We start from the raw sequence: 20,354 nt of genomic DNA on the forward strand, positions 1-20,354 counted from the left end.
AAGATCAGGTTTTAGTTTTCTTGACCCCTCCCTTCTCTCCATCACCTTCTACTCTAATACTTTAAATAATTTTTAGTTCTTACTTTAGATATGTTACAACTTGAAATAACAAATCTCTGCTCTCATTAATTTTTAGAAATATTTTTAGTTGTAGATGGACAAAATACCTATATTTTATTTGTTTATTCTTATGTGGTGCTGAGGATTGAACCCAGTGCTTCACACGTGCTGGGCAAGCACTCTACCACTGAACCACAACCCCGGCCCTCTCATTAATTTTTTTTTTTTTTGGGTGCTGGGGATCAAACCCAGGGCCTTGTGCTTGCAAGGCAAGCACTCTACTGACTGAGCTATCTCCCCAGCCCCCTTGTTAATTTTTGAAAGTAACTTTTGTCCAGCTTTGGTAAGAGGTGGATATTAGATACCATCTACTTCAGTGGTATTATTCTGAAAGGAAGAAACTCTCACTCTCATTCAGAGAGGAAATGTACAGAAACATTGTGCCACATCATATGACCAAGCAGTGCTAACAAGGGGAAAGTCCACATAAGTAAATATTGTTGATAATATGATAGAATAGAGAATGAAGTAAAATAACTGATTCAAGGGGAAAAAACCTTAAGGTGTCACTAAGTTGCTGAGGCTAGTCTTGAACTTGTGATTCTCCTGCCTCAGTCCCTTGAGCTTCTGGGATTACAGGTGTGCGCCACTGCCACCACACCTCACTCCTTTTTTATTTTAATTTTAAGACAGGATCTTACTAAGTTGCCCAGGCTGGCCTTAAACTTGTGATCCTTCTGTCTCAACCTCCCAAGTAACTGGGATTATAGGTGCACACCACCACACCTGGCCAGCCTCAAAATTTCTATGGTTTGCAGGGTGTGGTGGTGCATGCCTGTAATCCCGGCAACTTGGGAGTCTGAGGCAGGAGGATCACAAGTTCAAAGCCAACCTCAGCAACTTAGCAAGACTCGGTCTCACTGTCTCAAAGGCTAGGAATGTGGCTCTTTGGTTGGGCACCTCTGGGTTCAATCAGCAGTACCAAAAATTTTTTTTTCCTATGGCTTAACATGAGAGAAGTTTATTGTTTGTTCACCTATTAGTCCAGTATAGGTTTTCTTTGCAGGGAGTTTGACCTTCCTATATGGGATTTAGGGGCCCAGGCTGCTTTTATTTTTTGTCTCTGCCATCCTGTACCATCCTGGAGACATGCATTCAGCAGAGAAGGGAAGGAGGGATGGTAGAAAAAGAACCTGTGCTTCTGAGAATGAAAGTCAAGTTGCAGAAGTGACAGTCATTGCTTCTGTTCACATTCTATTGGTGGGAGTTTCACGCAGGAGCCCTACCTAAATGGTGAGTGGCTGGGTATGTGTCTCATAGTGCCAGCTCCAGAGGATGGTGTAGGAGTTATCTTTTGGTGGGTGGCTAGCTAGTCATCCCTGCCATCCTGTCTCTTTGAGAATAAGACCAGAATAATTAATGTTCATTGACTTGGAGACAATTTCATATCAGTGAAGGTGCTGGTTATTTTTAAATGATGAATTTTTATAGGGAAATAACTTCAGATTTATAACTAAATGGTATTTTTTTTGAACCTTGGATTGAACTCAGGGGCACTTGACCACTAAGTCACATCCCCAGCCCTATTTTGTATTTTATTTAGAGACAGGGTCTCACTGAGTTGCTTAGCACCTCACTTTTGCTGTGGTTGGCTTTGAGATCCTCCTGCCTCAGCCTCCTGAGCTGCTGGGATTACAGGCATGTGCCACCATGCCCGATGGTATTTTTTTGTTTGTTTTACCTCTTTTGGTAGTACTTAGTGGTATGATTTGTTTTAACTTTATTATTTTGTTTTATTTATTCTGGTGTCAGGGATCCAACCCAAGACATGCTAGACATGCACTCTGTCACAGAGCTATATGCCCAGTCTTTTTTTTTTTTTCTTTTTGCAGTGCTGGGAATTGAACCAAGGGCTTTGATGCTTGCATGGCAAGCACTCTACCAATTGAGCTATATCCCCAGCACCCCCAGTCCTTTTTATTTTGTATTTTGAAGCAAAGTCTCACTAAGTTTCTGAGGGTCTCATTAGGTTCCTAAGGTTGTCCTTGAACTTGTGATCCTCCTGCCTCAGCCTTCTTAGTCACTGGGACAACAGTTGTGTATCATCACGGCTGGCCTTTTTTAAATTGGTAACTTATCTCAGTGAAACGTAGAAACTGCTTATTTATATTGATTTTACAAACCACTGAGAAAAAATGCTGTCAAGCTATGATGTGTCTGTCATTGGTTGTAAATATGGATTACATTTAATTTAACTTTTTCCATCTTTTTTTTTCTCTTTCCACTTTCCTCTAGTTTGAAATTAGCACAATGGAAGAAACTGGAATTTGTGGGCTAGGGGTGAAAGCTGATATGTTGTGTAACTCTCAATCAAATGATATTCTTCAACATCAAGACTCCAAATGTGGTGGCACAAGTAACAAGCATTCACTGGAAGAGGATGAAGGCAGCAGTGATTTTATAACAAAGAACAGGAATTTGGTGAGCTCTGCTTACCGTGCTCAGGAGTCAAGAGAGGAAATTCCTGGACGAGAAGCTCGAACAGATCCCCCTGATGGTCAGCAAGAGTCAGAGTGCAGCAGGAACAAAGAAAAAACCTTAGGTAATAATATCTGCTCAGTGGTTGCACATTTTCACATATTGCTCATTTCAGTCATATTTTCCGTAGCACAATGACCATGAGTATGACCCATTTGGAGATGTTTAGCTAATATACCTACTGGTGAGGTCAGTCTGCACGTCTGCTGCAGTTATGTTAAGGAGGCAAAAATAGCAGAGTAGAAACCTTAGTTATTTCTCTCTAAAAAATCAAGAGTTCACTTTCTTGGGCTGCAGTTGTAGCTCAGTGGTAGAGCACTTGCCTAACACATGTGAGGCACTGGGTTCGATCCTTAGCACCACATAAAAATAAATAAATGAAGTAAAGGTATTGTATCCATCTATAACAATAACAATAATAGAAAGTGTTAGCTTTCTTGAAAAAATTTGGGGCCAGCTTGAGTGAAGTGGTATTTGACTTGCCTTGTTTATATGTAGTCTGGCCAAAAATGTAAAACTGTATTTATTTAATCAGTTTATTTAATGATTAGGAACAAAACTTAAGAGACAACATAATGTTATCTGTAGTTCAGAAAGCTCGTCAACTAGCTTTCAAGGGTATGTTTTCTCTCTCTGCTATGTAACTTGCAATTTAGACCAAGAATGTGATAGGCTAAATCTCATGAAGGAAATTTGAAAACCCCTTTTATTTTAGTCTAAGTGGTTGTCCCTTAGTGGTTGTTGTTGTTGTTGTTTGGTATTGGGGATTGAACCCAGGAGTGCTTTACCTCTTAGCTATATCTCCAGTCCTTTTTTATTTTTTATTTTGAGACAGAGACTCCCAAAGTGGCTGAGGGTCTTGCTATTGCTAAGTCTTGCCTTGAACTTGGAATCCTCCAACCTCAGGCTCCCAAGTTGCTGGGATTACAGGCTTGTGTCACTTTATCTGGCAAGAATATGAAAATAATTTTAATTACTTACAAATAAGACATAATTTCTTAAATCGATAGCCCTGATTACATGTGCAAAAGCATGTTTGAGTTCCAGATAATGTTATCATGTAACCAAGCAATTCTACATCTAGATATGTAGCCAAGAGGATTGAAAGCATGCACACAAAAGCTTTTACACAAATGTTCATAGCAGCATTATTCATAACTGCCAAAAATTGGGAATAACCCAAAAGTCTATTGAATAATTAATGGATAAACAAAGTGTGGTCTATCTGTATTATGGAATATTACTCAGCCATAAAAATAATGAAGCATTGATACATCATACTACATGAATTAACCTCATAAAACATTTTGTAAAGTGAAAGAAGCCAGACAGAAAAATCCATAATTGTATGATTCCATTTTATATGACATGTCCAGAATTGGCATAGGAAATCGATTTATGGTTGCAAAGGCTGATGAGGATAGAGGAATGAGGAGTGACTGCTAATGGGTGTGGGTTTCTTTTTAGGGTAATGCAAGTGTTCTGGAATTAGATAGTGGAGATGGTTATACAACCTTGTGAGTATACTAAATTGTACACTTAAAAAGTGAATTGTGTCTGGACACTGTGGTAAGAGCCTATAGTCCCAGCTAATCTGGAGGCTGAGTAAGGCAGGAGGATTGCTTAAGCCTGGGAGATCAAGGCCAGTCTGGAACTTTAGAGACCCCATCTCTAAAAATGAAAAATAAACAAAAAATGAATTTTATGGTATGTAAATTATGCCAAAAAAGATAGTTTTCAAATCTTCGTAAAAGTATAAGTGACATTATCATTATTTCTGACCATACTCAGTAGTCATGTTTAATTGTCTCAGTGTTCTTATTGACCAGTTTTTGTTTGTTTGTTTGAGACAGGGTCTTACTATGTTGCTCAGGCTGGCCCCAAAGTCCTGGGCTCAGGGAATCCTCCCACCTCATCTTCCTGATTAACTGGGATCATAGGCCCTTGCCACCACCCCTGGCCTGAAAAGTATTCCTTTTCCTTTTTCTTTCTTTTCTTTTCTTTTCTTTTTTTTTTTTTTTTTTTTTTTTTTTTTTTTTTGCAACGCTGAGGATTAAACCTAGGGTTTCCTGTATGGTGATCCAGTGCTCTATCACTGACATATACCCCAGCCCAAAAGTATTCTTTCTTGAAATCAGCCTGCTTTTTCCCCCATACCAGATGCCAAAGTTCATTTGTTCGTTCTTTCTTTCACAGTCCTGGGGATCTATATCCCTCTCCCATTTTTTATGTTGAAACAGGATCTCACTATGTTGATGAGGCTGGCCTCATTTTGATCCTCCTGCCTCAGCCTCTGGAGTCTCAGGGTTTACAGGCATTCCCCACTGTGCATGGCACCAAAGTCATTTCAAGATATGTATTATAATGTAATATCTTACATGTAAAAATAAATATTAAAAAAATAAAAATGGTCCCTACCACCCAGTTTAAGAAATAAAATGTTATTACTTATTTTGAAGCACCATTTGTTCTATGACCATACTACTCTGAACATTCCAGATCTCTTCTGAGACACTGAGACACCATTTGTCCCCTCCTTTCTCAGCTAACTGCTTCTCCCTGCCAAAGTCCTTAAAATACTGTTGTTAAGCCCTTTGTCCCAAGGGAAGAGCTATTGTTTGCTTCTATTTGCACTAACCTTGGCTAACACAAGGAATATACTTAGTAAATCACTAGAAAATAAGTTATTTAATTGCTCACAGGAAAAGATACGTGCCACCAGTAATTATATGCGTTTTAGATAGACAAAGCATAGTGCCAACTGAAACTCCCTTTGAACTTGCTTCTGTAGTTGTATTTGGTTAGGAGGAAGCACTTAAAAATATTCTGTGCCCTTTGTAATTTGCCCTTTGTCTTAACTTGGACATCAGTGGTTAGGCAGGGGAATTTTTAAGCTTTCAACAAGTGTTCTTAGAAATAGCAGTGTTAATGAGTGAGTGAAGAAATTTGGGGTGTGGATGGGGAGTGGAGGGGAGCCTGCTAATCCAGAATTTAAAAATAACTTTTTTTTTGTGGTACTGGGGTTCAAACCCAGTACATTGTGTTTGCTGGGCAGTCACTTTACCACTGAGCCACACCCTTAGTCTCCAAAATAGTTTTCTTAATTGAGCTGGTAAATATCTTATTCCCAGTTGTAGATATGTTACTTACTTTGGATATGAAAACATGGCAAGTGTTAGTAGAATTAGCAGGTTAGATTTTATCATCTTCTTCCGGGACTTATTTCTTATCTTGTTAATTATCAGGAAAAGAAGTTTTATTACTGATGCAAGCCCTAAACACCCTTTCAACCCCAGAGGAGAAGCTGGCAGCTCTCTGTAAGAAATATGCTGATCTTGTGAGTATTAAATCAAGGGTTAGAGGGCCATATGAAATAGAGCAAAATGTGTGCCTTGATAAGCTTTTAAAATATAATTTTGCTTTAACTTTATTATTTTAAAAAATTTTTAGTTGTAGATGGACCTTTATTTCATTTATTTATATGTGGTGCTGAGAATCAAACCCAGTGCCTCAGGCATGCTAGGCAAGTGCTCTACCACTGAACCACAGTTGCAGCCTACCTCTTTAAAAAATTTTTTTTTTAGTTGACAGTGGACATTTATTTTATTTATTTATTTTTATGTGGTGGTGAGAATTGAACCCAGTGCCTCACACATGCTAGGCAAGCACTCTGCCACTGAGCTGCAACCTCAGCCCTTGCTTTAACTTTAAAGGTAAAACTGTGTTTTATTCTAAAATGGAAGGAGAGAATATGATTTCTTGGGGCTTTTTGTTGATTGCCTCTGATTTCATTTTGTGAGTTCATAGATGGAGAACATTATAGTGCTAAGCTGTGGCATAGATTTTTGTTGTTGTTGTTTTTGAGATGGGGGTCTCATTACTGTTTCCTAGGTTGGTCTGAAACTCCAGGGCTCAAGTGATCATTTTGCCTCAGCTTCTCCCAGAGCTGGGAGTACAGGCCCATGTCACCATGCCCAGCTAGCATAGATTTTCTAAAGCTCAGTTTTAGAGTTCTAAGTTAGCCTTTTAATTGCTGTGTTGAGGTGCTGGGGTATAGTGGTTCCTGTATTTAACTTTTCCTAATGGAATTCTAGAGATGAAGGCTATAACCATTTGGATTGAAATTGTGGTTTAGATGAAATGGTCTCTGAGATGAAATGGTCTCAGGGAATATTAATTTAGCATGTACTGTGTGTCAACTATTCTTTTTTCCATTGAAAGGTTGATTTTCCAAGGAAATCAACCTCATCAAAGAGTTTGTTCTGCATTTGTGTTATTTCAAATAGCATTAATTATCATTTTGGAAAGCAGTCTCAACATGGAGACCCTGCCATCCCATTTTAATTGAAGAATTGGAAAGTCATCGAACCTTCTGATGGAAGGGTCATGGGAAACTTTTATAATTAGTGGTTCTAATATAAATGCTACAGTTGTTGCCTTTTGAGAAATATTTAGGTGAATTATCATTTAAAATTTGTATACATTTTAATCTCCTTTTAGCAGCTATTCCAATATTATAAGCTATTACTTTTTGTCAATGACCAGCTCAAAGAAATGAATTTTTTTCACCATTTTTATTGACATGTTACAGTTGTATATAATGGTGGGATTTTTTGTTATATATTTGTACGTGCACACCAATATAATTTAATATATTTAATATGTACACAATATAATTTGGCTACTATTATTCCCAAATTTTTTCCCTTTCCTTCCATCCTCCCTTGCCCTGGTCCCTTTACTCTGTTCTACTGATCTCCCTTCAATTTTCATGAGATTCCTCCCTCCACCTTAAAGATATGAATTCTGTTTATTGATTACTTAAAGAATGACTTACTTTCCCTTAGTTTATAGAGTGGTCCAGGCCTACCCTGCTTGGCTGACATTCTGCAATCTGGCACCTTCTACTATTTAGAACAGTAGGAAATTCTGTGCATCAGTGAAAGTGGCCCAGAAAAGTCACAAATGCAAAGTTGGCAGAAAACACAATGTGGTGGATCGCTGGCTTCAGGAAAGGAATGCTTCCATTTGCTGTGGAAGCCAGTCCCTGTTATTGCCATTCACATGGGAAGAATCATGCAAGAAGTGGTAGGAAAAGACAACAAAAAAAGGCAAAAGAAAGAAATGGGTAGAAGGATAAAAATCAGAAAAAGCAGTATGGAAGTGTAGCTATTTGGCCAGTGACACGAGAGTAGCAGCCTGCTATGAGTGGATTCAGAGAAAAAAAGAGCATATAGTCATCTGGGGTGTTTCTTTTCTTTTCTTTTTCTTTTTTTCTTTTTGGTACGAAGGATTGAACTCAGGGGTACTTTAGCACTGAGCCACATCACCAGACATTTTTTGTTGATTTTTTTTAGTTGTAGATGGACACAATACTTTTATTTAATTAATTAATTTATTTTTATGTGGTGCTGAGGCTTGAACCCAGTGCTTCACATGTGCTAGGCAAGAGCTCTATCACTGAGCTACAGCCTCAGTCACGTCCCCAGCCATTTTAAAAAATATTTTAACCAGAGACAGGGTCTCACTGAGTTGCTCAGTGCCTTGCTAAGTTGCTGAGGCTGGCTTTGAACTCATGATCCTCCTGTCTTAGCCTCCTGAGCCACTGGCATTTCCTACTGTGCAGGACTGGGATATTTCTTTTCAAATGCACACAAATGTCTACAACTATACCACCCTGAATGCAAACAAATCATTGGGACTTTTGTTAAAATACACACTCTGATTCACTAGGTCTGGGTCAGGCCTGAGATTCTGCACTTTCACAAGCTCCAGGATGATGATGATGCTGCCAGACCTTGGATTATACTCGAAATAGCAAGGTCCTAGGGCGTTTTTGTGTGTGACTTTTGTTGTCATCCTTCTGTGCATATGGTTATTGTTAAGCACTGGTACTAATTGCTGTATTAGTTTTAGGATGTGACACATTGAAGACTTGCCTAGTGAGTAATCTCTCTTTGCTATAGATTTGTGCTAAACATGAAAGATGAATATTTGCCATTTTCAGAAAAATTTTAAATCTTTATTTCTTAAAACAGCACTCATTTCATTTAAAAGGTAGAGTGTATAGGTTACGTAGCAGTGAGACCACTTAAGGCATTAGCCTTTTCTCAAGGATTATTCCAGTAGTTTCCCATTTGCCATGACTATCCCTGTCCTTTGGTGATGGATCACCTTGTATCATCCCTTCTCATTACACTGGTGCATAGAACTGTTCTGTGGAGCAGGTGGAATGGAGTTCTTGCCCTATAATTGGGATCATCCTTTGGGGAGAACTGGTGGCCAGCCATGTTCACCAGATCTCACGGGCTCAGGAAATCATAGCATTTTGTTTTTAAATGTGGATACCATTAACTTGATCCCTAAGTACTTTGTAATGCTATTTTACATTCAACAGTCAGTGTATGTAGATTAATATAGTGTAATAATAAATGAAATTGGGTAAGTACATCCTCCTATTACTCTTTTTGTCAGAAGTATATTGGCGGGCTGGGGATATAGCTCAGTTGGTAGAGTGCCTGTCTCACATGCACAAGACCCTCGGTTCAATCCCCAGCACCACACAAAAAAAGTAGTATATTGGCTATTCTTGGCTCTTCACTCTGTAAATTTTGAATTCATCTTAGTGGTTCCATTGGGGGAAAGAACTAGTTTGGATTTTTTTCCTTGATGGTGCATTGCTATGTGCCTGGGGCTTGTTTTGAACTTCTGGGCTCAGGTGATCTTCCATTTGAGATTTTGGAGAGCATTTCATGGGATCTACAGATGCATTTGGGGATTTGGGGGAATCTTGCCATCCTTAACTTGTTTTTTTTTTTTTGTTGTTGTTGTTTTTTGGTAGTAATAGGGTTTGAGCCAATCCTTTTTATTTCAAGATGGGGTCTCACTAAATTGCTGAGGCTGTCTTTGAACTTGTGATCTTCCTTCATTAGCATCCTGAGTAGCTGGGATTCTTATAATGTTAATGAAACTTTAAAAGGCATTATCCTTATGGGAAAAATAAAAGTGGTTCCTTATGTACCATATACAATTTCAAATGGATTAAGAGCTTAAATGTCAAAAGTAAGGTTTAAAAAGTTTAGATATTATTTAGATTTATTAATAGGTAAATATTTTCCCAATTTTGGGTTAAGGAATGATTCCTCACCACAAGGGAGGTACTGTCAGAGAAAAGATTGCACAAATTGGCTTTATTGAAATTCAGACTTCTTATCAGAAGATACCTTTAAAGAAAGATGTTACAAACTGAGGATAACATATTTCCAATAAATACAGTACCAACCAAAGACTTAGTATCAATATACCCAAAAGAATACCTACAAATGAATAGTGAAATCACAAATAACCCAGACGATATGAAAGAGGCATTTTATAGAAGTGGAAAAACAAAGGTGCAAAGATAAATTAAAGTCACATAAGCACATGAAGAGATGTTTTATCTTTATATAGTGATCAGAGAGATGCAGATTCAAACCACAGTAAGTTGCCAGTTTATGTCCATTGTAGTGGCATAAATTAAAGATTTGATAACACTATGATTTAGATAGGATACAAAGATCTGCATGATCTCTTACATATTGCTTGGGGAAATATAAATTTGCCAGCCATTCTGGAAAACAGTTTGACAATATCATATGAAACTGAACATTTAGAAATCATTGCCTAGCAATCCTGCTTCTCATTTTGTACCCAAAAGAAATTCCTGCGTGTGTATACCAGGAAACACATCTGAGAGTGTTCATACTGCTGCGACTGGTAACAAAACCTGAAAACAGTGCTAATGCCCATTGATCAGGGGAGGGATTGATGAAGTAATGAAATGTGTATTTGGGGTTTGTCTGTGTGTGGTGGTGCTGGGGATTGAACGTAGGGCTTTATGCATGCTATGTATGCAAGAGTTCTGCCATTGAGCTAAAAGTGGAGATTATGCAACCTGTGGGCCAAATCCACCCCAAAGTCTGTTTTTACACTACCTACAAGTTAAGAATGGTATTACATTTGTGGGGGGGAGACTGAAGGTTGAACCTAAAGGTGCTGACCCAGCACTGAACTACATCCAGGGTCTTGCTGAATTGCTTAGGGCCTCAATAAGTTGCTGAGGCTGACTTTGAACTTGTGATCTTCCTGTTTCAGCCTCCCAAGCTGCTGGAATTACAGGCGTGCACCCCAGTGCCTGGCTTGGTTTTGTATTTTTAAAGTGTTTAATATGTGGCCTGCCTTAAATATTTGCTTGGTGGCCCTATGTAGAAAAAAAATCGCTAATTCCCTATCTATAGCTCCATGCCCTCAGTGTGGATTAGTCTTAGAAATAATTGAAACATGTGCTAAGACAGTCACTATTAGCCATGTGTGACTACTTAATTTTAATATAAATCAGAAATGATAAAATTCAGTTCCTTGGTTCTACTAGTCACTACAAGGTCAAAACAACTAAAATAAAAAAGATTTCTTAGTAGTATATATGATGAAATGAAGTAACATTAAAAAGGGAAGCAAAGGAATGTGAACACAGGATTTAGGACTGGGGCGACATTGTCAGGGTGGACTGGGAAGCTACTTACCCAGGGACTGTTTCAGGCACTGTAAGCTGAACCTGCACTGCCACCCACAGTCCATAGGAAGATGACTTTACACCTTTATTTTTCAAAAGTAATGACTTTCCTGCAGAAATTCCAGCAAAGTTGTTTTAAATATCTGTAAACTTATCACCTGTAAGGATGCTAGATGTTTTGATAGACCACAAGATGGCACTCTTGCCCTTGAAATTGTGACTCAGCATCATTTCCTTCTTCAGTAAAAGCTGTACCGAAAGGTCAGTGAGGCTGCCATCTTCTCTGCTAGTGTTGATTTAACCTTGAAATAGATTCATTTGCCTCAAACCTAAAATTGCAGCAATTCCTTTCACTCAGAGTACTACTTTTATTGAGTTCTAAATTCTGATGATCGTTTCAGTACAATAGTCTATGGGTATTATTTTAGAAAAATAACTCAGTGTTGATTCCTAAAACATTAGCTCTTTTAAAAAAATAAGAGAATAAAGAGATAACTGGGTGTGGTGGTGCACATCTGTAATTCCAGCTACTCAGGAGGTTAAAGCAGAAGCATCACAAGTTCCAGACCAAGCTGGCCAACTTACCCTGCCTTGAAGTAAAATTTTTAAAAAGGGCTTGCACTCCTCCTGCCTCAGCCTCTGGAGTCACTGGCATTATAGGTATGCACTGTGCCTGGTAGAATTTGGGGTAATCTAATGTCTCTGACAGATCATGTACTTCTTTTATAAAACTTAGATAATGAAGCTAAACTGGATAATAAAATGTCATTGTAAAAATTAAGTATATCTAAACCCCCCCCCCAAAAAAAGAGATCAAGATCATTTTTTCTGACCACCCTAAATTTGCTTACTTTCCCATTGCAATTGGAAAAGAAATAGGTTGGGACTGTTGTGTGGCATGAAACAATTTAAATAAAATAACTATACTGCAGTGTCTGAAATTTGGGGGGTAGGGGACTGCTGGGGTTCAAACCTAGGGCCTTACATGTTGGGCAGATGCTTTACCATTGAGCTACATGCTTAGCCCCTCATATGGTGGCTTTTTGAAGAGTACATAGCTCTCACTATGATTCTCCAAGGCATAATGCTGAGTTTTTTTGCTGTACTTCCTAAATGTCAAGTCCTTGTTAATTTTAGCTGGAGGAGAGCAGGAATGTTCAGAAGCAAATGAAGATTCTGCAGAAGAAGCAAGCCCAGATCGTGAAAGAGAAAGTTCACTTGCAGAGTGAACACAGCAAGGCTATCTTGGCAAGAAGCAAACTGGAGTCTCTCTGCAGGGAACTTCAGCGTCATAACAAGACCTTAAAGGTTAGTTGGTTCATTTTCCTGTCTTTCAGGAGGGACTTACGCAGCTGGTTTTATAATCACCTTGTACCTATTTGAAATAAATCCATGTCTCTGCTTGGAGACAGAAATACTACCTTCTTTCTGCTTTGCTTGGACTGATGCCATATGTGAGGTCAGTGCAATGTAGACCAACATTTCTTTTTCTTTTTTTTTAATTCTTTTTTTTTTTTAGTTGTTGATGGACCTTTATTTTATTCATTTATTTTATGTAGTGCTGAGACTCGAACCCAGTGTCTCACACATGCTAGGCAAGCACTCTACCACTGAGCCACAACCTCAGCCCTTAGACCAACATTTCTACGTGAGTTTTGATTTGCTGTTCAAGGGAGCACTCCTTAGTTCCTCATACTTGGTCAAAAGGAGCCTACATGAGACTAATGTTTATATACCCATGGCTGTATTGCTTAAAGCTAGGCTTAAGAAGCTCAGAGTTGCCCGTTTTCTGCTGAGTACTGATGTAGTTGATCACTGTGTATGCAAAGTTGCCATGAAATGAGAAACTATTTGAAGATATTTGAGTAGTGTGTCTGAGGGGAGAACTGTCAAGCTCTCAAGTAGACATCAAGGCTGTGTTGCCTAAATGCCCTGGCCCACCCCCAGCTATTGGTTGCTAAGTACTTTCAGAGTAGCATTGGCCAATTATAAAGGAAGAGTGAGCAGGGACCCAGAGATGAATTGGTATCACAGGTGAAGAGGAAAAGAGCAGCACCACAGAAAGGAATTCGTCTCTTATAATGGAACAGACCTGTCTGTGTGTACAGTGCAGTAGGACTTTGAGCAGAATCTTCAGTAAAATACCCTTCCTGCAACAACTCCCCAAGGCTCCAGGTATAGGAGCACTCAAAAAATGAATCTTCTGCCAGACAGAAGTGCAACCTGTAATCCCAGCAGCTTGAGAGGCTGAGGCAGGAGGATCCCAAGGTCAAAGCCAATCTCAGCAATTTAGTGAGGCTCTAAACAACTCAGCGAGACCCTGTCTCTAAATAAGATATAAAAAGGGCTGGGGATGTGACTCAGTGGTTAAGGACCCCTGGGTTCAATTCCTGATACCACAAAAAGGAATCTTCTGATGTGGGAGCCATTGATTTCTTTGCTTTTGAATCCTTGGATTTAGATCTTAAGATAGGTGGAATTTTTTCCCTGTAACAAATCATTTTGAAGCAAAATGAATGGTGGTGCTCGCCTTTAACTTGGGAGGCTGAGGCAGGAGAATGGTGAGTTTGGGGTCAGTCTCAGCAACTTAGCAAGACCTTGTCTCAAAGTTAAAACAGGGTGGGGTGGCGATGCTGGGGGTGTGGCTCTGTGGTAGAGGGCCACTGGGTTCAGTCTCCAGTACTAAAAAACAAAAGCATTTTGAGTGGACTTCTGGTAACTCTTCAGACATGTAAAGGTCTTTTGATACTTCTATCCTACCAAGAGTTGAAAGTAAGCTATTTATTTTTATTTTATTTTGTTTTTTGCAGTTGGAGGGAATGAACCCAGGGCCTTACACATGGTAGACAAGTGCTCTACCACTGAACCATAACCCCAGCCCTAAAGTAGGCTGGGGTTACTTTTTAATTTTTTCTTTTTAATTTTTTGTGTGCATTACAGTTTTACATAATAACAGGATTCATTGGGATTCATTGTGATATATTCATACATGTGCAGTTCAGTTTGGTCTATTTCATTGCCTCTTACCCCTCTCCTCTCCTCTCCTCTCCTCCTTCCCCAGATCCCCTTCTACTAGCCTCTTGTATTTTGGTGAGGTCCTTCTTCTTTTTTTCTCTTTAGCTTTCACATATAAGAGAAAACATATGCCCCTTGACTTTCTGAGTCTGGCTAATCTCACTTAGCATGATATTCTCTGCTTTCATCTATTTTCCTGCAAATGACATAATTTCATTCTTATATAGCTGACTCAAACTCCATTGTGTATATGTACCACATTTTCTTTATTCAGTCATCTGTCAATGAGCACCTAGTTTGGTTCCATAATTTAGCTATTATGAATTGTGCTGCTGTAAACACAGGATACATGTATCACTGTGGTATGCTGACTTTAATTCAAATTTAGGATAAATACTGAGAAGTGGTATAGCTGGGTCATATGATGGCTCCATGCCCAGTGTTTTGAGGAACATCCATACTGATCTCCATAGTGGTTGTACTAATTGACAGTCCACCAACAGTGTATAAGTATTCTTTCCCCTTGTGTCCTCACCAGCATTTATTTGTATTATTTGTATTTTTTTGGGGGGGTACCAGGGGGAGACATGGTACAGGGGCACTTAACCACTGAGCCACATCCTGAGCCCTTTTTATATTTTACTGGAGCCTTGCTAAGTTGCTGAGGCTGGCTTTGAACTTACAGTCCTCCTGCCTCAGCCTCTGGAGGTTCTGGGATTACAGGTGTGTACCACCCCGCCCAGCTGTTATTTGTATTATTATTATTTTTTGGTACTGGGGATTGAACTCGGGGGCACTCAAACACTGAGCCACATCCCCAGCCCTATTTTGTATTTTTGTTTAGAGACAGGGTCTCAGTGAGTTGCTTAGCACCTCAATTTTGCAGAGGCTGACTTTGAACTAGCAATACTCCTGCCTCAGACTCCCAAGCTGCTGAGATTACAGGCATGCACCACTGTGCCTAGCATATCTTGCTATTAAATGAGAATCTTCTGGTCATAAGTAAGGAGGTGGGTTTATAGCTCAGAAGCAACATTTCAGAGTAACAAAAATTAACTCACATCACCACCTTTTGTGAGTATCTTATCTATAGATCTACTAACAGAAATTATTTTGGATACTAAGGAGGAAAATATGCAGCAGGCACGAGAGGAAGAAGAACGCCGTAAAGAAGCAACGGCACATTTCCAGATTACTTTAAATGAAATCCAGGCCCAGCTGGAACAACATGACATACACAATGCCAAACTTCGCCAGGAGAACATCGAACTGGGAGAGAAGCTGAAGAAGCTCATTGAGCAGTATGCACTGAGGGAAGAGGTAAAGGCGCACTCGGTTGGTTTAGACAGCTTGTCACAAATATCACCATTCACAACTATAGAAAAATTGCCATCACAGAATGTTTTACAACTTATAGTGGTAGTCATTTATTTCCTAGTAAAGGATCAGGAACTATACAGCCTGGAGGCTTAATTGGGATTATTACTGAATGGCCCCAGAAACCCATGGATTTAGTGATTTTTTTTTTTAAACATGTTAAATACTACTTACCTTCCACATAATACTGGCAAATGGTAGTTTTCACATAAAGATGATTTTCCTTATCCAGATGAATAATGGATAAGTATTTGGCCCCCAAAATGGCTTATATCTTAGACATTTGTGATAATCTGTCTATACAATATCAATTACCAGTGTATTACATGGTCCTACATTTCAGATTTTTTTTAAGCCAGGGTCTTGCTATGTTTCCTAGACTGGTCTTGAACTCCCAGGCTCAAATGATCCTTCTGCCTCAGTCTCCCAAGTAACTGGGACTACAGGCCTGCACCACTATGTCCAGTTTCAGAGTTTTTAAAAAAAGGTTCCAGGTTATTGTTTTGCAGTGTTGGAGATTGAACCCAGGTCCTTGAATATGCTAGGAAGTACTCTACTATCAAGCCATCCCCCAAGCCCTTTATTTTACTTTTTATGTTTGGTGCTGGGATCCACCCAGGACCTCGTGCATGCTAAGCAGGTGTGTGGGTTTTTTGTTTTAATTTTTAATTTTTTTTATTTTTACAGACTGCACTTTGATTCATTGTACACAAATGGGGTGCAACTTTTCATTTCTATGGTTGTGCACAATGTAGATTCACACAATTTGTGTAATCATACATGTACATAGGGTAGCGATATGTGTCAGTTCACTATCTTTCCTTCCCCCACCCCCTCCAACCCCATTTCCCTCTGCACAGTCCAAAGTGCCTTAAGTAGGCGTTTTACCAGGGATATATATATATATATATATATATATATATATATATATATATATATATATCAGCCCCATGATGTTTTTTTAAATGAGGGTTTCATACTTTTTAGGAGAAAAAAGGAACCTATTTCTAAGCCCTCAGACATACATCCATTGAAGTAATGTTTACTGGAATGATCCAGGATATAGAACTTGCTCATTTGCTTCCACTTAAGACATTTGCAGTTACTTTGTTAGTCTGGAAGTTCATAGGTGGTGACCAGTTTAGTTCATGGTGCATCCTATGCCTTTAAATTTAGTAAAATGATGTGCCTTTATATGTGTTATATCCCTTACACAAATAAATTCAAAGAGCTGACTCAGATTGACAATAAAAAAGATTGTGGCATCTGTTACTTTATCCAGTTTTCAATTAAACTTTATATTAATTTATAGTTTTACAGACAGCCTTTCAAAAACTTTTAGTTGTGAACCTGGGCACGGTGCACATACCTGTAATCCCAGTGACTCAGGAGGCAGAAAGATCACAAGTTCAAGGCCAGCCTTGACCACTTAGTGACATCCTAGATAAAATAAAACAATAAGGCTGGGGATGTAGATCAGCAGTAAAGTGCCCTAGGTTCAATCCCCAGTACAAAACAACAACAACAACAAAACATCAAAAACAGTTTTTTTTTTAAGATTTTACTTTATTTATTATTATTATTTTAATTTTTTTGTAGTACTAGGGATTGACTCCAGGACTTTGCACATGCTAAGCAAGCACTCTGCCACTTGAGCTATATCCCCATCCCATTTAAAAAAACATATATGCACATATACATATATATATATTAGTTGTTGATGGACCTTTATTTTTTATTTATTTATATGCGGTGCTGAGAATCAAACCCAGTGCCTCACACATGCCAGGCAAGCACTCTGCCACTGAGCTAAAGCTCCAGCCCCTATTTTATTTTTGACAGGGTGTCACTTAGTTGCCTAGACTGGTGTTTAACTTGGAATCTTCCTGTCTCATCCTCCCGGTAATTGGGATTACAGGCAGCACTACCACATCTGGCAAAAAGATTTTTATTGTTATCATTCTCACTAAATTTTACTTTTTTAAAAAATACTATTATGGAAAATCAAAAACCTTAAAAAACAGAATATATCACCTGGTTTGAGCCTACGGAACTACTCCTCTGCATTATTTTAAAGCAAATCTATGTTATCCTACCATTCCATTAGTGGCTTTTTTTCCCCCCTACATTACTACTAGGCATCAGCCCCAGGGAGGGCCTCGTGCATGCTGAGCAAGCACTCTGCCACTCAGCCACTTCCCCAACCTAGGAATCTTTTTTTTTTTTTTCGTGCTCCGGATTAAACCCAGGGCCTTGTGCATGCGAGGCAAGCACTCTACCAACTGAGCTATATCCCCAGCCCTAGGATTCATTTTAAAGATAACTACAATATCATTTTCATAATTAAAAAGTCAACAATCATTTAATATTATATCTAGTCACTGTTCAGAGTTTTCTGCTTGTTTTCTGCTTATCTTTTTATTATCTCCCCAAAATTATTTGAATGGAGATCCAAATAAAGTCCATCTATTTTACTGGCTCATATGTCTCAAGTCTCTAAAATATCTTTTTTATTCCTGTCGTGTGTTTATTGAAGATAATTTTGTCTGAGAAGTTAATTTTCTCGATTTATGCCTTGATATTTTTCAAATGAATTGTTTTATTGTTAAATATGACAGTCTACCTCATCACAGATGTAGCATATTTTAAAATTATGTATATTTAAATCACATTACTTGTCTTACTTTGAATATTATCAGATGCTTTCTTTGCTCAGGATATAATTAATAGTGATTAAATCATTTATAGGTGATGATAAATCATCTGCTGCGCTCTTCTCAATACTTAGGCCGCCTTACTACCAACTAGCGTTTCCTCTCACATAGGGCATTACAACTGAAAGAGTACTATTTTTCTAGCTTCTCTGAGCAGGCATGTTCTGATGACATAAATACCACATGAAAATTCTGTTTGGAAATACTAATGAGCTTTAACCAAATATTTAATATGTTTTGGGCACCAACGTGTTATATGATTCCACCATTGCATTTATGGTCACATGCAAGGTGAGTGTGGTTATCCTGAAGCTCAGACATGGGTTAATTCAGAGGAACAGGAATTTGCCCAGGGCCACACACCACCCAGACTTGACCTTGACCATATATGCTGCCTCCAGCTGAGAAATCTGGGAAAACTTGATGGGAAAAAGGAATTAAGTGCATGACATATGGATTTAATAGTGTGATCTCCTTATCTGTCTTTGTCTTGATATAGTTTGAGATTTATTTTCAGTGTAGGGCAGAACAGGTAGTACACAGGTCGTGATGGGGCTGGCTCCCGGACAGCGCTTCTCTAGGGAGGGACCACTTGTAAGGTATGTTGAGCAGCACTTCTGCAAGCACAGGGACAGAAAGACCTCTGTGGTCATATGAGCAGGAGAGCAGGGTGTTGTAACTGGTGTTACAGGTCCTCCCCATTGTGTTCCTTTCCTCATGAAGTGATGAAGGAATTTTACTTTTCCTGTAGCATATTGATAAAGTATTCAAACATAAGGAACTGCAACAACAGCTTGTGGACGCCAAACTTCAGCAAACAACACAGCTGATAAAAGAAGCTGATGAAAAGCATCAGAGAGAGAGAGAGTTCGTAAGTTCTATTTCTTAAAAAAAGTTATTGCCAAAATTGTAACCAAAGCCATTTAAAACATTTAAACTTAACATTGCATTTAATGTTGTACTTAGGCCATGCCAGTTGTTTTTTTTTTCCCTCTAGAAATTTTATTTTCTTCTTTATTTTTATTTTTGTGTGTTTGTATATGTGGTTACTGCAGTTCTAACCCAAGGCCTCATGCATGCTGGGCAAGCGCTATACCACTAAGCCACATCTCCAGCCCTTTTTTTGTTTTTATTTTTCGAACCAGGGTCTCACTAAGTTGTTGAGGTTGGCCTCCAACTTGCAATTCTCTTGCCTCAGCCTTTGGAGTAGGTGGGATTACAAGCATCAATCACTGTACATGACTTTATTTTTACTTTTACACCAAAAATATACTAGAGAGATCAGACCAAGTTATTGGAAAGACCTGCATGTGTTTGATTTTTCTGTACTTAAAATATTTATTTCATTTCTTATCAGGTTCAAGAATTGTGGTAATGTTTTTGCACATTAAATTTCATATTATTGAAATCAAACAAGTCTTCTGTATACAGTCACATTTTGTTTTTAAATAAGCAGTTTGAAACTGGAGAAACCATTTGTTTACTTACTCAGATGAAAATTTTTATAAGATTTTAGTAGAATTCTCTATACCCTAATCACTTGGCATTATTCTGAGTGGATGCTCACTTTATTGTGGCCTGTCAGTATTTATGAGTACGGTGGCATCTCATTGGGTATATATTGATCATATGCAAATTCAATGAGATGTGCTCATACAAAAAAGTAATAAAAGTAAGGAATGATCATAGTAATGTGAACTGGTCATCCAGCATTTACTCAAGCAGCCCAGGCCTCAAGGTAAGTGTGTAATGAAGACATTTCTCCAATGGCCCTCATGACGTCAATACAGAATGCTGAGCATGAGTCTAGGGTTTACAGATACATTTTTAACATGGCTTGGTTTTTTCCACATTAACTGACAGTGGTATGTCCAATGCTGAGTTGAAGAAATATTTATCATTCCCAAAGTTGGCATGTAAATTTTGCACATATTGCAGGTATGTACTGTCTGGTTGATTCAATAGGACTTTTCAAGGCTTCTTTGGACTGACATTTTATTTCATGGACTGCATTTCACAACTGAGTATTGTGTAACTTCACTATATAATTGTCTTGAAAACTCAAGTATAGAAGTGAAAGGTCCTGTTTTTCCCTCCCC

General features: G+C 38.6%; 1 protein-coding gene across 1 annotated transcript in view; it reads left to right on the top strand.

The window, feature by feature from the left end:
- The window catches only part of Txlng (taxilin gamma), a 50,905-nt gene that overhangs the window by 20,266 nt on the left and 10,285 nt on the right, over positions 1 to 20,354 (top strand). The window contains exons 2-6 of the mRNA XM_047535665.1: positions 2,356 to 2,662; positions 5,844 to 5,935; positions 12,287 to 12,457; positions 15,290 to 15,484; positions 19,007 to 19,126. Of these exons, the coding sequence (XP_047391621.1) occupies positions 2,356 to 2,662; positions 5,844 to 5,935; positions 12,287 to 12,457; positions 15,290 to 15,484; positions 19,007 to 19,126 (885 nt within the window). The remainder of the gene's footprint in view (positions 1 to 2,355; positions 2,663 to 5,843; positions 5,936 to 12,286; positions 12,458 to 15,289; positions 15,485 to 19,006; positions 19,127 to 20,354) is intronic.

Source organism: Sciurus carolinensis, chromosome X (genome assembly GCF_902686445.1).
Source record: "Sciurus carolinensis chromosome X, mSciCar1.2, whole genome shotgun sequence".
NCBI classification, from domain to species: domain Eukaryota; kingdom Metazoa; phylum Chordata; class Mammalia; order Rodentia; family Sciuridae; genus Sciurus; species Sciurus carolinensis.